The sequence below is a fragment of the Lontra canadensis genome, unplaced genomic scaffold (genome assembly GCF_010015895.1).
Source record: "Lontra canadensis isolate GAN:19392208 unplaced genomic scaffold, GSC_riverotter_1.0 scaffold5, whole genome shotgun sequence".
Classification (NCBI taxonomy): domain Eukaryota; kingdom Metazoa; phylum Chordata; class Mammalia; order Carnivora; family Mustelidae; genus Lontra; species Lontra canadensis.
Genome location: NW_022630999.1, coordinates 38223251 through 38245030, shown reverse-complemented (window position 1 = coordinate 38245030; position 21780 = coordinate 38223251). Strand labels below are relative to the sequence as shown.

Below are 21780 nucleotides of genomic sequence, written 5' to 3'. Positions count from 1 at the left end.
AAGCAAGATACAAATATATCTACTAGGCAGTAGGTAAGGGGGAAATAGGCCCTTAAACCTCCAGAATCACTAACCGAAGGAAGCTTAATTGTAATCATTCCTGTTTGAAAAGGAAGCGCGCGTGTTGCATGCCGGGATATGTAGTCCTTGCTCGGATGGCCCGCATTGCGGCTGTGCAGGAAGAGCCTCTCTTCCAGGCGCATGCGTGCGTCGGCGGCGGCAGGACTGACTGCGCTAAGGTGGAGGTGGGAGCGCGGCCTCCTGGGAGCTCGCCATGGCGGTAGCTGCGGCGGCTATGGGGCCCTCGGCGCTTGGTCAGAGCGGTCCTGGTTCAATGGCTCCATGGTGTTCAGTGACCAGCGGCCCAACACGCTACGTTCTGGGAATGCAGGAGCTCTTCCGCGGCCACAGCAAGACTCGCGAGTTCCCTGCGCATAGCGCCAAGGTGCACTCGGTGGCCTGGAGTTGCGATGGGCGTCGCTTGGCCTCGGGGTCTTTCGACAAGACGGCCAGCGTATTCCTGCTGGAGAAGGACCGGTTGGTAAGCTGTCAGGGACCGGCCCAGGCCAGAGAGAGGGTCTGTGGTAAAGCCAGGTGTGGTGGTGGAGAGAATGCGGGATGGAGGCGAGGAGAAGGGAGGGGTGTGGGGAGAAGGGGGTTGTGTAGTGCACGCTTGAGGAGTGCGGGAGTGACAAGGGTAATGATTAGGGATCTGGAGGAAATGTGGTAGAGAGGAAGATGGTGGTGGTAAGAGGGAGGTGGGGTGTGAGGGAGTGTAGCAGTAAGGAGGTGTAAAGATGAGCTGGGAGTGGAGGCGAGGAGAGGATGAGGACTGGTGGTGAGGAGGGTAGATGGGATTCGAGTGAGGTGGGGTGTATGAGAGTGGTAGGAAGGAGTTGTGTGGTGGTGAGGAGTGGCTAGGGGCTGTGGTGGTGGTGGGGTCCCTATGGTGGTAAGGAGGCTTCCGGTGAGAGTGAGCAAGAAGATTGAGAACCTTGGTAGAGTAAATGTGGAGAACCAGAAAGAAGGAGGAAGGCCAGGGAGGGCAAAAGAGTTAGGGCATTGCCGTGGAATCCAAATCTCAGAACAATTCAGAGTGATTGGAGAGGAAGGGAGGAGGGTATTGGGAAGAGTTTTGGGGAAGAGGTTTAAAAATTTAAAAATTCGTTTAAATTTTCTGGCTTTTTCTTTGCCACAAGGTACCTTGGTTTGAATAAGGTTTAGAAGTCACATGTGGAGGCAGGTACTTTTCTGTGAAGTGGCATTGGATTCTGTTTTTTCAGGTCAAAGAAAACAATTATCGGGGACATGGGGATAGTGTGGACCAGCTTTGTTGGCATCCAAGTAATCCTGACCTCTTTGTCACAGCATCTGGAGACAAAACCATTCGCATCTGGGATGTGAGGACTACAAAATGCATTGCCACTGTGAACACTAAAGGTGACTCTTGAGAGAGAGGACAGTAGGAAGATGAGCTGTTTATAGTCAGTCAACAAGCATTTCCCAAGTATCTTCTTTGTGTGTGGCCTTGTGTTAAGTGTGGGACATACTGGGCTGAATAAGACAATCTCCAGCTCCCAGGACCTGTACTAGGTTTAGTGCAGGGAGAGAGACATATGTGTTAAAGAAAAAACCTAACGTGATATGATATGGTTCATCTTACACTGAAGAGTCTACAAGATGGATACCTAAAATGGAAATGCTTAAGTCTGACCCTTGCCTATGGGGACAGGCAAGACCTCACGGAATTTGAGCAAATTCTTAGAAAGGTAATAGGGATTTAGTGGTCAGGGGACAGTGCATGGGTGAGGGGTGGGGTGCAGCTCTAGGAGGGAGCTTCATGTGTAGATAGATGGAGAATTTAGGAAACTGCTGATAGGCCAGAATGACTGATCTTGGGAATGAATAGTCTTGGTGGTCTAGGAGAAGACGACCTGGAAGTTGTACAGTACATTTGTAGAATCTGTTCTTCACCAGGTATTGTCCTATAAACCTTGAGGTCACTTACTATGTTTTATTGACTAACGTGTCATTGATTATAACATGCACCAATATTTTATGCATTGTTAGGAAGGAAAATAAAGTTTCTAGATAAGCATCATACACCAAAAATTTCGAGATGCCTCCTAATGCATTTTAAGATATGTTGTAGAAAATAAAATGTGAAAATATATGCATCATAGAATTCATAAAGTTGGTGAAATTTTTAATTGACATATTCACTGTGGGCCACTGGACTTTGTTGACAAGACTTGTTCCTGGAGGTGGAATCTTGTAGTGCTTTCTCCAAGTAGACAACTGGTGATGCTTAAGTGAGTTAGGTAGCACGTGGATGAACATTAAAAACTGGCTTTGTATGTATTTTAATGCCTACCAGAAAAAAAGATCTAGCCCATAGAATTTATTGCTAAATGGAAACTGAATTTATTTAACTGAAAATTTTTGAGTCAATTTTTTTTTTTAAAGATTTTATTTATTTATTTGACAGACAGAGATCACAGGTAGGCAGAGAGGCAGGCAGAGAGAGAGGAAGTGAAGCAGGCTCCCTGCTGAGCAGAGAGTCTGATGCGGGGCTCGATCCCAGGACCGCGGGATCATGACCTGAGCCGAAGGCAGAGGCTTTAACCCAGTGAGCCACCCAGGTGCCCCTTTTGAGTCAATTTTAAGAAAAGTCTTGAATAAAGAAATATAGCTGTTATTTTTATATATAGCTATATATATTTATATATATACTTAAAAATATAGCTAACATGGATAGGACAAAAATTGGAAAAGTGGCATGTGAATGACTGGAGTTTGGGAAATGCTGGTATAAGACTAGGGGGCTTTAGTCTTTGGAGTCAAATCTGGTTTAGATCTTGGGTGTGTTACTTCATGGCTTTGACACTTTGGCTCATCTCTCATATCTTTCATATCTTCATATGTAATATGGGGATAATAAAGTATTCCTTAGAGAATTATCATGAGAGTGCACAGGGGGCAATTTGTAGATGAAAGTGTTGGACTCATAATTGGTGAGTAAGTAGTCAATTCCTTCTATTGACTAGGACCTTGGTGAATGAGGTTTGGAGATAGCTCTGGTCTTCGTAGGATTAAAAAAAAGTTAACTGCAGGATTATAGGCAAACAGTATCTTGCTGATTATATCTGGGTTTCCAGGGGAGAACATTAATATCTGCTGGAGTCCTGATGGGCAGACCATTGCTGTAGGCAACAAGGATGATGTGGTGACCTTTATTGATGCCAAGACACACCGTTCCAAAGCGGAGGAGCAGTTCAAGTTTGAAGTCAATGAAATCTCCTGGAATAATGACAACAACATGTTCTTCCTGACAAATGGCAATGGTTGTATCAACATCCTCAGGTGAGAGGGTTCTAGCTTAGGGACTGTCATATCTTTGTGATGGGTGCTGTATGGATACAGAATGAATTAGATGCAAGCCTGGCCTGAAGGAGCTTAAAAGACAAATGGTAATAAAGAATCCTAACCTCTGTTGAGCACCTTTGAGCCAGGCACCTTATATTTATGGAGTTCTCAGAAATTCTCTGAGGTTGTTATTTGAGTCTTATTTGACAGATGAGGATCTGGGATTCAAGAGAGTTTAAATTACTAGTCAACAGGTGAGCACTGGAACTAGATATACCTTGAATTATGGTTAATTTGTACCCATAAAGTCTCTGCTTAAATATCTTAAAATTTCTTTAAAACTAATTAATTAATTAAAAGCTATTTTTAAATTTAATATTTTAATAATAAATCAATTAATAAATAATTAAATATTAAATATTTTAAAATTTAAAGATATTTTAAAATATTTTTAAATATCTTAAAATTTCTCTCCAGGGCAGCCATCTTCACTACTTTCCTACCTCCCCAGCTTAAAAGCTTATTTTATGTACTTCCTGTTGGCAGCATTTCTCATTCTGTATTATAATTAAATGTTTGTTTGTTTTAAAGATTTTATTTGTTTAGTTGACAGAGAGACTATATAAGCAGGGGGAGCAGAAGAGGGAGAGGGAAAAGCAGACTCCCCACTAAGCAGGGATCCAAGTGCGGGGCTTGATCCTAGGACCCAGGATCATGACCTGAGTCGAAGGCAGATGCTTAACAGACTGAGCCACCCAGGCACCCCTATAATAAATGTTTACTTAGTCTGTATCTGCCATTAGACTATAAATGACATGAAGGTAGGGACCATGTGTAACTTGTTTACTATTGAATCCCTAGTTCCTACTTTAAACTTGCTACACAGAGTTAAGATCTCCATAAATATTTATTCTGTAAATGAATGAAGTGTTGGAATTGAAATTTGGTCTGTTGACTCTGTTTTTTCTGCTGTTTTGGGTGGGCAATGCAAGGCAATGTGAAATAGGTTCTTTTCGAGAGGCTTGGAGTTTGCTTTGGGATCCCAGGGATAGAAACTTATATTGACTATGGGAGTTGGGGATTGAAAGAGGAAGCTTCTGAGCTTGACCTTGAAAACTGAGTAGAATTTTAAGAATCAGCAGAAGGGAACCGTACAATGGGCAAAGGTGTGAATGAACATGGCCTATATGGAGAGTAGTTGGTAGATCAGAGTTGCTGGGAATGGTGTCAGATAAGGTATCTGAAGAGAGGGCCTGAAGATGGGAAGATAAAGTTGAAATATAATCTGGGACCAGACTGTAGAAAAGGCTGGAAACCTGTGCTTAGCAACTTTAATTTTATTCAAGTTGGTGTTCTGTAGCTTTTTTTTTTTTTTTCTTTGAGCCTTTCAATTAGGAAATAAAACACATACACAGAAAACCACTTAAAACAACATACAGCTTAATGAACTATTATCTGTGTAACCCCACCCAGGTCTAGAAATATTTGCTGCATCCCAGAAGTGCCTCCATGTCCTTTGTTCTAGTCCTCAAAAGGAAACACTATTTTGATTTTTATAGTATTTCTTTATAGTTTTAGCCAGCAGGTATGCATTTCTAGACATTCTAGATTTGTCTATTTAAAAAAATTTGATGTCTTTTAAATGTGTTACACTATTAGATTGCTCTTCATCCTCTTTTCCTTATAATATAGCTGTTGGAAAACTAGACTGTTAACCTGCAGAGATTCTCCTTGTCTGGATTTTGCTGATTCTGTATGCTTATTTATTTGTTGGAATATAAGATACTTCCTCTCATTTACTGTTTTGTTATTTAATAATATGGTTCACTTAGAAAAGGCAGGATAAATGGTTCTTTCCCTTTGTCATCAGATAATGAATTAGTTCTTCATCACCTCCAAAGACGATCAGCTAGGTTTTATTTTTAAGACTTACTGTAGGGGCACCTGGGTGGCTCAGTGTGTTAAGCCTCTGCCTTCGGCCCAGGTCATGATCCCAGGGTCCTGAGATCGAGCCCCACATCGGGCTCTCTGCCGGGCAGGGAGCCTGCTTCCCCCTCTCTCTCTGCCTGCCTCTCTGCCTACTTGTGATCTCTCTTTCTCTCAAATAAATAAATAAATAAAATTAAAAAAAAAAAAAAGACTTACTGTAAACTCTTGTACTTAAGCATGGTAGATGTGTTTCAGTCTATTGGAGTAATTATCTGTATGGAAACTCAAATTATCCCTTCTTCAGCTAATGGGAGCCCCTTCAAGTTGTTCCTGAGTCTTTTTTGTTTGTTTGTTTGTTTGTTTGTTAACATAATCCAGGTAGTCTTCAGTTTGTTGCTCTCTGGTAGGACAGGATATCCCAGGTTCACCTTGTATGTTTCCTGGCTCAGACCTTTAATCAGAAAATTCTCTAAGAATCCCTGGATTCTTTTTCTGAGAAAAGGTACTAGAACTATAGATGTCCATATTGCTGATTTGGTCATTATTTCTAGACCTTTCCTGTGGACAGAGCAAGGACATATAAGTGTTTATTTTTAAAGATTAAAATATGTGAATTGTGAATTGATGTTGATAACATTGAACTAAAATTCAGGACTAGTAGAATCCTACTGGGGGCACCTGGGTGGCTCATTGGGTTAAAGCCTCTGCCTTTGGCTCAGGTCATGGTCTCAGGGTCCTGGGATCGGGCCCCACATCAGTCTCTCTGCTTGTCAGGGAGCCGGCTTCCCCCGCGCCCCCCCCACCCACTTCCATCTGCCTCTCTGCCTACTTGTGGTCTTTCTCTCTCTGTGTCAAATAAATAAGTAAAATCTTAAAAAAAAAAAAAGAATCCTACTAAACATCTTCTATATTATAAATAACTCTTTCCTTCCAGACTTGAGTATTTGAGTATTCTGATTCTCCAGGACACTGGGATTATAGAATTAGAATATCCCATGGTTACTTATTACCTTTCTCCATGTTACACATAGAGGTATCTCAGAATAACAGTATTACCACTACCACCACCAATGTGATTACTTAACATAGTAAATTTTGCTTTTTGCATTGTTTTCCTCATTTTTCTTCCATTAAAAAAATAGTTAATAATATTATATTATCAGAGTGTAGAGCTACTATGTACTTTGCCTTTCTTTTACATGTATAGTTTCTACAAGAAGCTGTATATGTAATGCTAATCACCAGTCCCATGCTGATAAGTCTCTAGTCATTTTGATTGTCAAAGTTCATTCTTTAGATTCCTCAGGAAGGGTTCATGGGACAATATTCTTTAAGTTCATACTTATAACTTACATACCTATAAAACTTACAGATATTTAATTGTGTTTAGTATTTGAGCTTTTTGTAATTGATAGTTTTGCTAGATATAAAAATCCTTGATTCCTATTTTCTTGCTTGTATATCTTAAATATACTATCCCATTTTCTTTTTGGCATAAAGTCTTACAGTCAGAAAGGTCTGATGATAATCTAATTTTTTTTAAAGATTTTATTTATTTATTTGACAGATCACAAGTAGGCAGAGAGGCAGGCAGAGAGAGAGGGGGAAGCAGGCTCCCTGCTAACCAGAGAGCCTGATGTGGGGCTTGATCCCAGAGAGGGGGAAGCAGGCTCCCTGCCAAGCAGAGAGCCTGATGTGGGGCCCGATCCCAGGACCCTGAGACCATGACCTGAGCCGAAGGCAGAGGCTTAATGCCCCGAGCCACTCAGGCGCCCTATAATTTTTTTTTTTTCTAAAGTCCAGGAAAGTTTGTTTGAATTACAGTCTGATACTTGGTTTGTTGTCTTTGATTTTCTTCTTTAGTATCTCCTGTGGTCGTCTTAGTACCATAGTCCTCTTCCCATAGTTTAATTGTTGTCTGTCTTGTTTCTCAGCTACCCAGAGCTGAAGCCTGTGCAGTCTATCAATGCCCATCCTTCCAACTGCATCTGTATCAAGTTTGACCCCATGGGGAAGTACTTTGCCACGGGAAGTGCAGATGCTTTGGTCAGCCTCTGGGATGTGGATGAGTTGGTTTGTGTTCGGTGCTTTTCTAGGTAAGCAGCTCTGCCGGCACTTTCCTTGTTGGATAAATTAATTTGACTTTATTTTGGATGAAATTGTGCCCTACACTTACTGGGTTATTCTAACGTGTCCTGTCTCCACTCTGTTACAGGCTGGATTGGCCTGTGAGGACTCTTAGTTTTAGTCACGATGGAAAAATGCTGGCATCAGCCTCGGAAGATCATTTTATTGACATTGCTGAAGTAGAGACAGGTAACTGATACCCTCACTACCATAGTGAGTCTTCTGTCTGTCATCTGTTGGCCTTCAAGACTTTTCCTGTCATGTGTTTTCATCTTCACATTACTACTTCACTTGCATTAGCATAAATGAATTTTCTTCTTAAGACAGCTTTGTTTATTAGGACTATTATAGTCAGGTCATAAGGGAGCAAAGAGTTCAGAAAGGAGCAGGTCTGAAAAAAAATGATTTGGGAAAATATTTTGCATTTTATTAACTTTTAATTTTTCTGTTACGAAATTTTTAAAATATGGAAAACAGGAGGAAGAAAAAGTGGTACTTGTGGTCCCACCTCTAAATACAATCTCTTTTAGTGTTGTGGTATACTTTTTTTTCTATATTTTGCCTGTATGTGAACTTAAAATAATCTTAGGAATTAACAAAATACATGTGATTTGCTTTAAAAACAACCAGTAGAATTTGAAAATAGAAAAATGAGAGGAGAGTATTCATTTTATGAAAGAATTTCCTTAGCTTTACTTATTTTTAATTAATAATTTTTTATTATCAAAGTATGATTGACATATGATATTATATTAGTTTCATGTATGACAGTGATTTGACAGACATACACATTAGTCATTGATCACAATAAATGTAGTCATCATCTGTCACCATATAACATTATTATAATATTATTGACTATATTCCTGTTGCTATACTTTATATCTTCAGGATGTATTTATTTTATAATTGGAAGTTTGTACCTCTTAATATTTCACTCATCACCCCAGCTTTCTCTCCTCTGGCACCCAACAGTTTTCTTTAATTACGACTCTGTTTCTGTTGTTTATTTATTTATTTGTTTCGTTTTTTAGATTTCATGTACAAGTGAAATCATATTGTATTTGTCTTTCCTGATTTATTTAACTTAGCTTAATAACCCTTAGGTCCACCCCATGTTCTCATAAATGGCAAGATCTCATTCTTTTTTTATGACTGATTAATATTCCATTGTGTATATATATATCAGATCTTTATTCATTTGTCTATCCATGGATACTTAGGTTGCTCCCAGATTATGGCTATTGTAAATAATGCTGCAATAAACAAAGGGGTGCACATACCTTTTTGAATTAGTATTTTGTTTTCTTTGGGTAATTACCCAGTAGTGGAATTATTGGATCACATATTTCTATTTTTAATTTCTTGAGAAATCTCCATACTGTTTTCTACAGTGGCTGCACCAATTTATATACCCACCAGCAGTGTATGAGGATTCCTTCTTCTTTACATCCTCACCATTTGTTTTTTTATTATCTTTTTGATACTAGCTGTTTTGGTAGGTGTGAGGTGATATTTCATTGTATGTGCATTTCCCTGATGATCATTGATATGAGCACCTTTTCATGTTTGTTGGTCATCTGTGTGTCTCCTTTGGAAAAATGTCGGTCTAGGTTTTTTGTCCCCCTCCCCCCGCACCTTTTTTTTTAAAGATTCACCCATTCGGGAGAGTGAGAACCTGAGCGTGAGAACCTGAGCGGGCCTGGGGGAAGGGGCAGAAGGAAAGAATGTCAAGCAGACTCCCTGCTGAGTGTGGATCCTGACATGGGGCTCAATCTCAGGACCTTGTGATCGTGACCTGAGCCAAAATCTAAGAGTTGGATGCTCAACTGACTAAGCCACCCAGGCACCCCATTTTTTAATCAGCCTACTTTTTTTGTTTTTGTTTTTTTTTTTTTTTTTAGTGTTGAGCATAGAATTATCTTATATATTTTGGATATTAACCTCTTACTGGATTTATTATTTGGAAGTATCTTCTCCCATTCAGTAGGTTGCCTTTTTGTTTTGTTGATGGTTTCCTTTGCTATGCAGAAGCTTTTTATTTTGGTGTAGTCCCAGTATTTTATTTTTGCTTTTGTTTCTCTTTGCTTGAGGAGACATATCCATAAATACATTGCTAAAGCTGATGTTCAAGAGATTGCTGCCTGTGTTTTCTTTTAGGAGTTTTATCATTTCATATCTCACATTTAAGTCTTTCGTCCATTTTGAGCTTATTTTTGTGTATGGTGTAAGAAAGTGGTCCAATTTCATTTATTTGAATGTAGTTGTCCTGTTTTCCCGGCACCATTTGTTGAAGAGACTGTGTTTTTTCCATTGCATATTCTTGCCTCCTTTGTTGTAGATTAATGATCATATTAAGTGTGGGTTTATTTCTGAGCTCTCTCTCCTGTTCCATTGATCTAGCATATCTGTTTTTGTGCCAGTGCCACACTGTTTTGATTACCATAACTTTGTAGTATATCTTGAAATTTGGGATTGTGATACCTCCAGCTTTGTTCTTTCTTAAGATTGCTTTGGTTGCTCAGAGTCTTTTATGGTTCCATACAAATTTTGGGATTATTTGTTCTAGTTTTGTGAAAAATACTGGTATTTTGATAGGGACTGCATTGAATCTGTGGATTGCTTTGGGTGGTATGGACATTCTAACAATATTAATTCTTCCAGTCCTGGGCATGGTTTATTTTTCAATTTGTGTCACCTTCAACTTCTTTCTTCAGTGTCTGATAGTTTTTAGAGTATAGGTCTTTCCCCTCCGTGGTTAAATGTATTCCCAGGTGATTTATTCTTTTAGGTGCAATTGTAAATGGGATTTTTTTTTTTGGGGGGGGGATTTTTTAAAAATTTTTCTTTCTACTACATCATTATTAGTGTATAGAATGCAACAGATTTCTGTATATTAATTTTGTTGCCTGCAACTTTATTGAATTCATTTTTTCTAATACTTTCTGTGGAATCTTTACAGTTTTCTATATATAGTATCATGTCATGTGCAAATACTAACAGTTTTACTTCTTTCTTACCAATTTGGGTTCTTTTTTTTTTTTTTTTTTTTCCTTGTCTGATTGCTGTGGCCAGGACTTGTGTTGAATAAAATGGTGAGAGTAGACATCTTTGTCTTGTTCCTGATCTTAGGGGAAGAGCTTTCAGTTTTTCACCATTGAGTGTGATGTTATCTGTGGGCTTTTCATATATGGTCTTTATATGTTGAAGTGTGTTTCCTCTAAATCCATTTTGTTGAGAGCTTTTATCAACAATGGGTGTTTATTTTTGTCAAATGGTTTTTCTGTGTCTATTGAAATGATCATATGGTTTTTATCCTTCTTCTTATTGATGTGATGTATCACATTGATTTCTTTGCAAATATTGAACCATCCTGGAATAAATACCACTTGATCGTGGCGTATGATCTTTTTAATGTATTGGTGAATGTGGTTTGCTAATATATTTTGTTGAGGATACTTGCATCTATATTCATCAGAGATGTTGGCCTACAGTTTTTTGCTTTTTGTTTTTGTTTTTGCCTTTTTTTTTTTTTTTGGTAGTGTCTTTACCTGGGTGTGGTATCAGGGTAATGCTGGCCTCATAGAATGAATTTGGAAGTTTTTCTTCCTCGCCTATTTTTTGGAATAGTTTGAGAAGAATAGGTATTAACTGTTCTTTAAGTGCTTGATAGAATGAACCTGTGAATCCGTCTGGTCCTGGAGTTTTGTTTTTTGGGAGTTTTTTGAATACCAGTTCAATTTCATTACTAGTGATTGGTCTGTTCAAATTTTCTCTTTCTTCTTGATTCAGTTTTGGAATATTATAGGTTTATAGGAATTTATCCAGTCTTTTGGGTTGTCCAATTTGTTGGCATATAATTTTTCATAGTATTCTCATATAACCCTTTGTATTTTTGTGGTGTCAGTTATTTCTTCTTTCATTTCTGAATTCATTTATTTGAGTTCTCTCTCTCCTTGATGTGTCTGGTAAAGGTTTATCAAACTTGTTTATGATTTCAAAGAACCAGCTCTTAGTTTCATGGATCTTTTCCAATGTTTTTTTAGTATCTATTTCATATATTTCTGCTCTAAAAAGTTTCCTTCCTTCTACTAACTTGGGGCTTTGTTCTTTTTGTAGCTCCTTTAGATGTAAGGTTAATTTGTTTATTTGGGATTTTTCTTGTTTCATAAGGTAGGCCTGTGTTAGCATAAACTTTCCTGTTAGAACTGCTTTTGCTGGATCCCAGAGATTTTGGATTGTTGTGTTTCCATTTTTATTTGTCTTCATTTTTTAAAAAATTTCCTCTTTGATTTATTCATTGACACTTCGGTTGTTTATGTTGTTTAGCTTCTGTTATGTTTGTGTTTTTTTCCAGTTTTTTTTTCTTGTAATTGATTCCTAGTTTCATACCATTGTGGGTCAGAAAAGATGCTTGATAGGGGTGCATAGGTTGTTCAGTCTTTGGGCATCTGCCATTCACCCAGTTCGTGTTCCCGGGGTCCCAGGGTCCTGGGATCTAGCCCCACATTGGGCTCCCTGCTCAGCGGGAATCCTGCTTCTCCCTTTCCCACTTCCCCTGCTTGTATTTTGTCTCTTGCTGTCTCTCTCTTTCTATCAAATAAATAAATAAAATCTTAAAAAAAAAAAAGATGCTTGAAAAAATTTCAGTCCTCTTAAATTCATTGCACCTTGTTCTATGGCCTACCGTATATGATCCATACTAGAGCATATTCCATGTGTGCTTGAAAATAATGTATGTTCTGTTGTTTTTGAATGGAATGTTCTTTATATATCTGTAAAGTCCATCTGGTCTAACGTGCTTTTTGTTGATTTTCTGTCAGGATGATCTGTCCATTGATGTGAGTATGGTGTTAAAGTACCCTACTATTGTATTACTGTCAATTGCTCCTTTTATGTTCGTTAATATTCATTCTATGTTTTTAGGTGCTCCTATCTCCTATGTTAGGTACATAGATACTTACAGTTGTTATATCCTCTCATTGGATTGATTCCTTTATCATTATTTAATTCCTCTTTTTGTCTCTTGCTATAGTCTTTGTTGCAAAGTGTATCTTGTCTGATAATTTTTTTTTTTTTTTTTTTTGGTGGGCAGCAAGGCAAAGTTTATTGGGCAATAGCAAAGTGATAGTACAAAGGTCCTGAGGAGGAAGGGGACTTGAGAGGGTTGCCTTTGTCTGATAAAAATATCACTACCCCAGCTTTTTTTTCACTTCTGTCTACATGGAATATCTTTTACCGCTCTGTTACTTTCAGCCCATATGTGTCTTTAGGTTTGAAGTGAGTTTTTTTTTTTTTTTTTTAAAGATTTTATTTATTTACTTGACAGACAGAGATCACAAGTAGGCAGAGCGGCAGCAGAGAGAGAGGGAGGAGGAAGCAGGCTCCCTTTTGAGCAGAGAGCCCGATGTGGGCCTCTTTCCCAGGACCCTGGAATCATGACCTGAGCCGAGGGCAGAGGCTTTAACCCACTGAGCCACCCACGCGCCCCTGAAGTGAGTCTTGTAGGCAGCATATAGTTGGGTCTTGTTTTTTCAGCCATCCAGTCACCCTGTATCTCTTGATTGGACCATTTAGTCAATTTACATTTGAGTAATTATTTATAGGTATGTATTTATTGCCATTTTGTTCATTGTTTTATGGTTCTTTGTTCCTTCTCTTGCTCTTTTTCCTTGTGGTTGATGGCTTTCTTTAATGTTATGTTTGAATTACTTTCTCTTTATTTTTTATATATCTATTACAGGTTTTTGATTTGTGGTTACCATGAAGTCATAAATAACATCCTATGTGTGTAGCACTCTATATTGTTAGTTGCTTAAACTTGGACACATTCCAAAAAGCACTGGATTTGTACTCCCCCTCAACATTTTATGTGTATATCATATTATATATCTTTTTATTTTGTGTATCCCTTGAGTAATTTTTGTAGATGTAATTGATTTTACTGCTTTAACCTTCATAATGGCTTTATAAGTGATTAGTCCACTACCTTTAATCATATGTTTGCTTTTACTAGTGAAATTTTTTCTTACATAATTTTTTTTTTTAAAGATTTTATTTATTTATTTGACAGAGAGATCACAAGCAGGCAGAGAGGCAGGCAGAGAGAGGAGGAAGCAGGCTCCCTGCTGAGCAGAGAACCCGATGCGGGGCTCCATCCCAGGACTCTGAGATCATGACCTGAGCTGAAGGCAGCGGCTTAACCCACTGAGCCACCCAGGCGCCCCTTCTTTCATAATTTTCTTCTAATCATGGCCCTTTCTTTTCACTTCAAGAATTCCCTTAAATATTTCTTGTAAGGCTGGGTTAGTGGTGATGAACTCCCTTTTGTTTGGGAAACTCTTTATCTCCTTCAATTCTGAGTGATAGCCTTGCCAGAATAATAGCCTTGCCAGGTAGAGTATTCTTGGTTGTAGGTTCTTTCCTTCCAGCCCTTTGAATGTATCATGGCCACTCCCTTCTGGCCTGCAGAGTTTTTGCTGAGATCAGCCTATAGCCTTATGGGTTTTCTCTTATATGTGACTGCTTTTCTCTTGCTGCTTTGAAGATTCTCTCTTGATCTTTAATTTTTGCCATTTTAATTATTTTGTGTCTTGGTGTGAACCTTTTTGGGTTCCTCTTGTTTGGAGCTTTCTTTGTTTCCTGGATCTGATGTGTGTTTCCTTCCTCAGATTCAGGAAGTTTTCAGTCGTTACCTCTTCAAATACATTTCCTGCCCCCTTTCCTCTCTCTCCTCCTTCGTGGACTCCTACGAAGCAAATGTTATCCTGCTTGATGGTGTTGTAGAGGTTCCTTCACCTGTTCTCACTTTTATTATTCTTTTGTCTTTTTGCTGTTCATCTTAGTTACTGTCTATTACCCTGTCCTCAAGATCCTGATCCGTTCTTCTGCACCACCCAATCTGCTCTTGATTTCCTTTGGTGTTATTTTTCATTTCAGTTACTGTATTACATTTTCTGTCTCTTTGTTGAAGTTCTCACCGAGTTCATCCACTGTTTTCTCAAGTCCAGTTGAGTATCTTTAGGAGCATTACTTTGAACTTCCCATCAGCCATATCACATATCTCCATTTTGTTTAGTCCTTTCTCTGTGATTTTTGTCTTGTTTGTTCATTTGGGACATATCCCTCAGTCTCCTCATTTTGTCTAACTGTATGTTTGTTTCTATATGTTAGGTAGGTCAGCTACATCTGACCCTGAAAGTAGTGACTTTACATAGAAGAGGTCCTGTGGTGCCCTGTATGCTATCTGCCCTGGTCACCGGAACCAGGCATACTAGGGCTGTCCCCTCTATGGGCTGAGTGCACCCTCCTGCTGTGGTTGAGCTGTGATTGCTATGGGCATGCTGATGGTGGGGGGTGGGGGCTGGCTCTCAGCCCATTTGGCTGTGCTGACCTGCTTTGCGTGCTGCAGGCGCACTGGGCAGGGTTTGCTTCCCGAACTGTGGAGAGGCCTGGCTGCAGCTGCCATGGGCTCAGTGGTGGGTGGGGCTGGCACTCAGTCTGCTGTGTGTAATTAGCCTGTGTGACAGCTGCAGGTACATGCAAGGGCAGGCCTTGTTCTTTGGGGAGCCATCTAAGAGGCCCAGCTGTAGGAACTATAGGCAAGCTGGTGCATAGGGTTATCTCCCCTGTACCCTGGGTGAGGAGTCACTTTGGTGGGGTCCTGGTCCCATGTGGGCCTGCCTGCTGGATATGGCAGGGGAAGAACTGCCTTGGAGGGGTGCCTGTGGAGGCCAGTGGGCTGGGTAGGGTGGGTGGTAGGGGAATGCTGGCATGGGGCATGTGTTGCTAACAAAGATAGTGTTAGAATTGGCTTCTGCAAGCATCTAGCTATCTAGGCTCACGGTGGGCAAGAAAAACTGCACCCACCAACACTTTTTTGTTCCTGGAGAAATCTGCACACGTTTGCCCTTCCCGCACACACCCTAAAATTACTTAGTAAATCTTCATGTATACTCTAGGCGCTTTTTAAGCTGCAGCTTCAGTGCCATCTCCAGCTGAGATACTTAGTAGTGTGCTGCTGGCTCTTTTGCCTTTCAGTTCAACTGGAGTTAAGCTGCGCTGATTTCTAAAGCTCCTGGAGTTAAGCCCTGCTGATTTTCAAAGCCAGACATGATGGGAACTTGTCTTCCCAGCGTAGGTCCTTACAGCCAGGATTACCCTGTGTGGGATCCTATCCCTTCACTCCTCCATGTTTATGATGGCTCTCCTGTTGGTGGTTATTTGCACAGGGGTTTGGTTCCCGGCCATGTCTCCACCCCTTCTACCCTTTCAGTGTGGCCTTGTCTCTATGGTCAGCTGTGGAAGATCTCTTCTGCTGGTCTTCAGATAATTTTCAGAGTTAATTGCAGTAGATACACTTGTTGCCTCAGTGGGTCTGTGGGAGGAGGTGAGCTCAGGATCCTCCTACTCTGCCATCTTCTGTCATTACCCTCAGATTTGTTTTGTATTGTAGCTTTATTGGTTTTGGAAATACATGATGCTTTAGTAAAAGCATTTAAACTGTATAGAAGACTTCAAAGAGCAAAGTAAAAAAATTGAAATTCCACCATTTAAAATGCCACTGTTGATGTGTTGTCCTGCCATTCAGATACCCAGCTCCTTTGCGTCTGCCTTGTTTGTGTGATGTGTGGATCCTCTCCTGCTCCAGGCTGTGCCTGCCCCACCTGAGCATGTTACAGCTTTGTAATGTCAGCTCTGCTGCCGCTTGTAATGCAGTCCTGAATCCCATTGAATATGTCAGCATGTTCTCAAACTGCTGGTCTCCACTTATTCATGCCTGTGGGTGCTTTAGTTGCTCTGCTCTTTGATGGCTTCTCATCTTTGTACCATTATAAGTAAAGCTGTGAGAAATACTCCTTATGGTCTTCACTTTGGGTCATCCTTTTGGGGAAACCAGTGAAGTGGGATTGCTTCCTGACTCCAAGGTACTGACATTTTGTGAAGGACCAAACCATGTACAGAAAGTTTATTGCAGTGTTTGTTCTTAACAACGCATGCACGTGCATGTTTTTCCCATGTCGTCCAGGCACAAGTTTGTCTACCTCACCTAATACATATAAAACGTGATTTATCTTATTTTTATTTTTAAAAAAGATTTTATTTATTTATTAGAGAGTGTGAGCGAGAGAGAGCACAAGCGGGTGGGGGCGGGGGTGGGCGGAGAGCCGCAGAGGGAGTGGGAGAAGCAGACTTCCTGCTGAGCAGGGAGCCTGACGTGGGGCTTGATTCCAGCACCCCAGGATCATGACCTGAGCTGAAGGCAGATGCTTAACCAACTGAACCAGCCAAACACCTCTTATTTTTTATTTTTTAAGATTTGTTTATTTACTTAGCACAAATGGGGGCAGGGGCAGAGGGACAGGAGGAGAGAGAATCCTCAAGCAGACATCCAGCTGAGCACAGAGCCTACCACAGGGCTTGATCCCAGGATCCTGAGATCATGACCTGAGCTGAAATCAAGAGCTGGCTGCTTAACCCTCAGGAGCCACCCAGGTGCCCCTAAAATATGAGTTAGTTCACATATAATCTTTCAGGAATATATCAAATATGGCTGTATTAATTTTTCTAAGTAGTTCAGACACATACTTTTAACATGTTTTTTTTAATCTTTTCTATAACCTAGGCTAAAAATTAAAAGTCAGATGATTTTCAAAGGGAAACCAGTTAAATTTATAATATTATTTCATACATAAAAGGGAAATAGTCTCAATTTCATTATGAAGGACTAATTAAATAAGTTGTGATACATCTATATCACAGTGTGCCAGGAGAAAAACATAGCTCCGTATGTGCTGAAATGCAAGACTGGCAGGGCATTTTACTGAGTGAGCAGAGCAGGTAGCCAATCAGTGCACGTGTTGTGTTCCCACTTAGGTAAAGAAACTAAAGGTAAATTAGTAGAAAGACTTTTGAAAGAATTTATTTCAGACTTGGAAGATTGGGAGAAGATAAATTTTACTTTAAATTATAATCTTAAGTATTATTACTGAAACCAAGTAGATAAAATGAAACATTCAGTTTTTTAGTTATCCTAGGCGCATTTTAAGGACTTAAGTAGCCACATGTGGCTGATGGTTTCTATATTGGATAGCAAAGATGTAGAATGTTTCCATCACAGTGCTGTTTCCCAGTGCTGCTCTGTACCCTAGTACTGTTTGAATTTTATGCTGTAAGCATGTTTTTATATGTTGGTCTGTAAAATAGTATATATGCTCAGTATAGAATAGTTGGAAAATGCTGGCAGTTAAAAGGAGAAATTAACAATCACACATAGGTCCATAATTTGGAGATAGCTAATTCCTAACATATTAGTATATTTCCTTCCAATCTTTTTTTCATATGTAGATATTTATATATCTATATAGATATTTTATATATAGACATTGATTCATCTGTGTGTGTATACATACACTATACTATGTATAGTTGAAGTCCTATTTTAAGTAAGGTTTTGTGTTTTTTACATATTTTTAACAGTTAAATGTAAAAGTAAGAATTTATTTCTGATAACATTTTTTTTTTTTTTAAGATTTCATTTATTTGACAGACAGAGATCACAAGTAGGCAAAGAGGCAGGCAGAGAGAGGAGGAAGCAGGATCTCCGCTGAGCAGAGAGCCCAATGTGGGGCTCGATCCCAGGACCCTGGGATCATAACCTGAGCCGAAGGCAGAGGCTTTAACCCACTGAGCCACCCAGGCGCCCCTGATAACATGTATTTTAGCAGTCCACTTAATTTCGGCTTTTTAGACACACCATACATATTGCACCGAGTCTTTTAGAACTTCAGTGATCTGGAGTAGTCATGTCAGTCCCAGATAGCACCTTATTTATCATTCAGAGATTAAACTTTCCAATAAAACTGTCAAAATGTTAAAGTTTATGAAGCCACATCATTATTTAGGAAACATTTTAGGAGGCCTCTTCATGTCTGCTCTGGTTTTCTTGAACTGTATAAATTTTATTTTTACCAATCCCACATGATGGACAAATGATGGCATAAAGGCCAGAAGAGAAGTAAAAGGAGGGTAGCAGCCTGTGAAACTATTTTTTATGTTTGTGTGATATAGAAATTTGCTCAGACATATAGCTAGACTGCCAGATACTAGCATCATGAGAAGTGTTTAACTGTCCCTGAAGTAGGATTACTTAACAAAGACGGTTCTCTTTCTCTCGCTCTCTCCACACACATATGTGTGCATATTATACATATATTTTAAACAGCTTTATTAAAATATAACTTACTGTATAGTTGACCAGTTTGAAGTATATAATTTAATGTATCTTGCAACTTCAAAATAACACTACATTGTTAATGTTTTATTACATTAATCTTAAGATTCATTACATGAATCTTAACATAAAAGTAAAGTGGGACTAAAGGAATAATGGCTTTAGAAAAATCATGTTTAATTTCAAGTAAGAAGAATGACATTTTTGGAGGAAAAAAATCTGTTTGCAAAGCAATGTGATTTAGGAGAAAGACCTGTGGCTTTGGAAACAGACTCACTTCATATGCTGACTCCTATGAGTATGACTTAACTGTTCAGTCACCTGTTCCTTTATAAAATGGGGTTTAAAATCATTACTTGCCTTGCTGCCTTGTGATTATACTTTATTTATAAACTATGATGCATTTGATTCTTAAGGGGTGCTCAACAAATATTAACTGCTGGTACTGTTTTTCTAGGGAGTATGGAATAGGTTTAGCTCATAGGCTCTGCATTCAGATCGTGCTGTGCCACCTACTTGCTTGTGCTCTCTCTCTGCCTCAATGTTCTGTGTAAAATGGGGTAATGATTGTACTTGTCCTGTAGGGTTAGTAGGTGGATTAAATGAGGGGCGCCTTGGGTGGCTCAGTAGGTTAAGTGTCTGCTTTCAGCTCAGGTTATGATCAGGGTCCTGGGATTGAGCTGCATGTTGGGCTTCCTGCTCAGCAGAAAGTCTGCTTCACTCTCCCTCGCGCCCCCCCCATCCCCCAACCCCTGACTCCTGGGCTCTCTCTCTCAAATAAATAAAATATCCTAAAAAAAGTGGATTAAATGAGTTAATGTAGGCAAGCACGTAATGAATGTGGTTTCTTATTATTAACGTATTGATTGGTTTCTCTATATTGATTTTTATAGGAGACAAGCTATGGGAGGTGCAGTGTGAGTCCCCGACTTTCACCGTGGCTTGGCACCCCAAAAGGCCTCTGCTGGCGTTTGCCTGTGATGACAAAGATGGCAAATATGACAGCAGTCGGGAAGCAGGAACTGTGAAGCTGTTTGGGCTTCCTAATGACTCCTGATAGGAGGCCTTCAGGGAGAGGAGACGCTGGCAGAGGCCTTCCTTTGTGTATTAGTTCGGTCTCTTCTCTTGGAGTTGATGGGCTCATGAAGTGTTTGTAAATTGGTATAAATTATACAAGTCTTGGGGTGCCTGGGTGGCTCAGTGGGTTAAGCCGCTGCCTTCGGCTCAGGTCATGATCTCAGGGTCCTGGGATCGAGCCCCGCATCGGGCTCTCTGCTCAGCAGGGAGTCTGCTTCCCCCTCTCTCTCTGCCTGCCTCTCTGCCTACTTGTGATCTCACTCTGTCAAATCAATAAATAAAAATCTTTAAAAAAAAAAATTATACAAGTCTTGTCAGTCTGCCTATTCCATTTCTGTTCTTGTTATGTGAACTTTCCCGTTCTTTCCCCTCCACAGGAGGCTTCTGCAGGATAACACCAGCATATATTGTCCTCTGGGTACTTCCTGTCTTCCCTGCCTTTGTGTGTATGGTATACTTTGTTGGGTTTGCTTCTGCTTGGACAGTACCTACCTTGGGGGGTGGGGTAAGTGAAGAAGGTGAGATGGGAATGGAGATTTTTTACAGTAAAAAGAAATGTATATAATTTTGAGATTTGAGCATTTAATAAAACTGACTTTAATTATGGGACTTCTACGACTTTAAAAGTTACGGTATGTTTGTTGTTATTGTTGCAGATATTGGGAGATGTTGCAGTTTTGCATTAAAAAAAAATCTCAGGTTGGATTAAAGGTTGACATTTGGGACACCTGGGTGGCTCAGTGGGTTAAGCCTCTGCTTTCGGCTCGGGTCATGATCTCAGGGTCCTGGGATCGAGTTCCGCGTCGGGCTCTCTGCTCGGTAGGGAGCCTGCTTCCCCTTCTCTCTCTCTGCCTGCCTCTCTGCCTGCTTGTGATTTCTGTCTGTCAAATAAATAAATAAAATCTTTAAAAAAAAAATAAAAAAAATAAAGGTTGACATTCTATCATTTAATGTCCTAACCAAGAATTCTGTGAAATGCAGGGACCCAGCATGAAGTATAAGTGCAATAGCAAGCCTTAAATTCTTCAGCTTGAGTGTACCCTGCCTTAATCTACAAAGGATTTGAGAACAATAAATTTATGGTAAACATTGAGAAAAGCAGTAAAATGTAAGCAAATCGAAAGTCAGGAGAAGACATACAGATAAGAATAGAAAGTTGAAATTGGGGAAATTAAAATAGAAATATGCAAAGAATGAGGACCTGACTGATTGAACTAAAATTTTGGCTGTGCCACCTGGTGGCAAAGTGAAGAAGGGAGAAGTCAGTTAATTCTTTTTTTTTTTTTTTTTTTTTTTTTAGGATTTTATTTATTTATTTGACAGAGAGATCACAAGTAGGCAGAGAGGCAGGCAGGGGGTGGGGGAAGCAGGCTCCCCACCAAGCAGAGAGCCCGATGTGGGGCTCTATCCCAGGACCCTGAGATCATGACCTGAGCCAAAGGCAGAGGCTTAACCCACTGAGCCACCCAGGGTTCCCAGAAGTCAGTTAATTCTTAATGAAAAGCAGAGCACATGCCAGTTCCTCAGGGAAAGCAGAACTTTGTTAGCTCTTACTTCCAAAAGAAGTTGCTCAGGTAGGAGATTACCTGTGAGCAATGTCTTGATTTTCATTGTATTTTAATGTATTTTGGCATTAAAAATACAGAAATAATGATGTTTGTAGAAAATTCTGGAAAAAGCAAGTAAGTGAAAAGAAAAAAAAAATCATTATTTCTCCTCCCAGGAGATAGTCACTATTAGCATTTTTGTGTGCATCCTTTTAGGAATTTTCCTATGTTGTATTTATGTTAGAAACATGTTTATACAAATCTTGCAGAGTAGGGGTGCCTGGGTGGCTCAGAGGGTTAAAGCCTCTGCCTTCAGCTCACGTCATGATCCCAGGGTCCTGGGATCGAGCCTCGCATCGGGCTCTCTCCTTGGTGGGGAGCCTGCTTCCTCCTCTCTCTCTTTGCCTGCCTCTCTGCCTACTTGTGATCTCTCTCTGTCGAATAAATAAATAAAACCTTTAAAAAAAAATCTTGCGGAGTAGACAAATCAAGTATAACAAC

General features: G+C 39.8%; 1 protein-coding gene across 1 annotated transcript; it reads left to right on the top strand.

Moving 5' to 3' along the window:
* Positions 1-204: 204 nt before the first annotated feature.
* Positions 205-20358, top strand: THOC3 (THO complex 3). The gene is made up of 7 exons (XM_032851855.1): positions 205-541; positions 1284-1440; positions 3159-3363; positions 7230-7391; positions 7511-7611; positions 19549-19837; positions 20047-20358. Exons 1-6 carry the CDS (start codon positions 275-277, stop codon positions 19710-19712), a joined length of 1056 nt encoding a protein of 351 aa, XP_032707746.1. The 5' UTR covers positions 205-274; the 3' UTR covers positions 19713-19837; positions 20047-20358.
* The last annotated feature ends 1422 nt before the right edge of the window (positions 20359-21780 follow it).

Excerpts from the sequence above, each read along its gene's own strand:
- THOC3 (XM_032851855.1), top strand. The coding sequence starts at position 275 with ATGGCGGTAGCTGCGGCGGCTATGGGGCCCTCGGCGCTTGGTCAGAGC. Across the intron at positions 542-1,283 it reads TGCTGGAGAAGGACCGGTTG|GTCAAAGAAAACAATTATCG; the intron begins GTAAGCTGTCAG and ends CTGTTTTTTCAG. Across the intron at positions 3,364-7,229 it reads GGTTGTATCAACATCCTCAG|CTACCCAGAGCTGAAGCCTG; the intron begins GTGAGAGGGTTC and ends CTTGTTTCTCAG.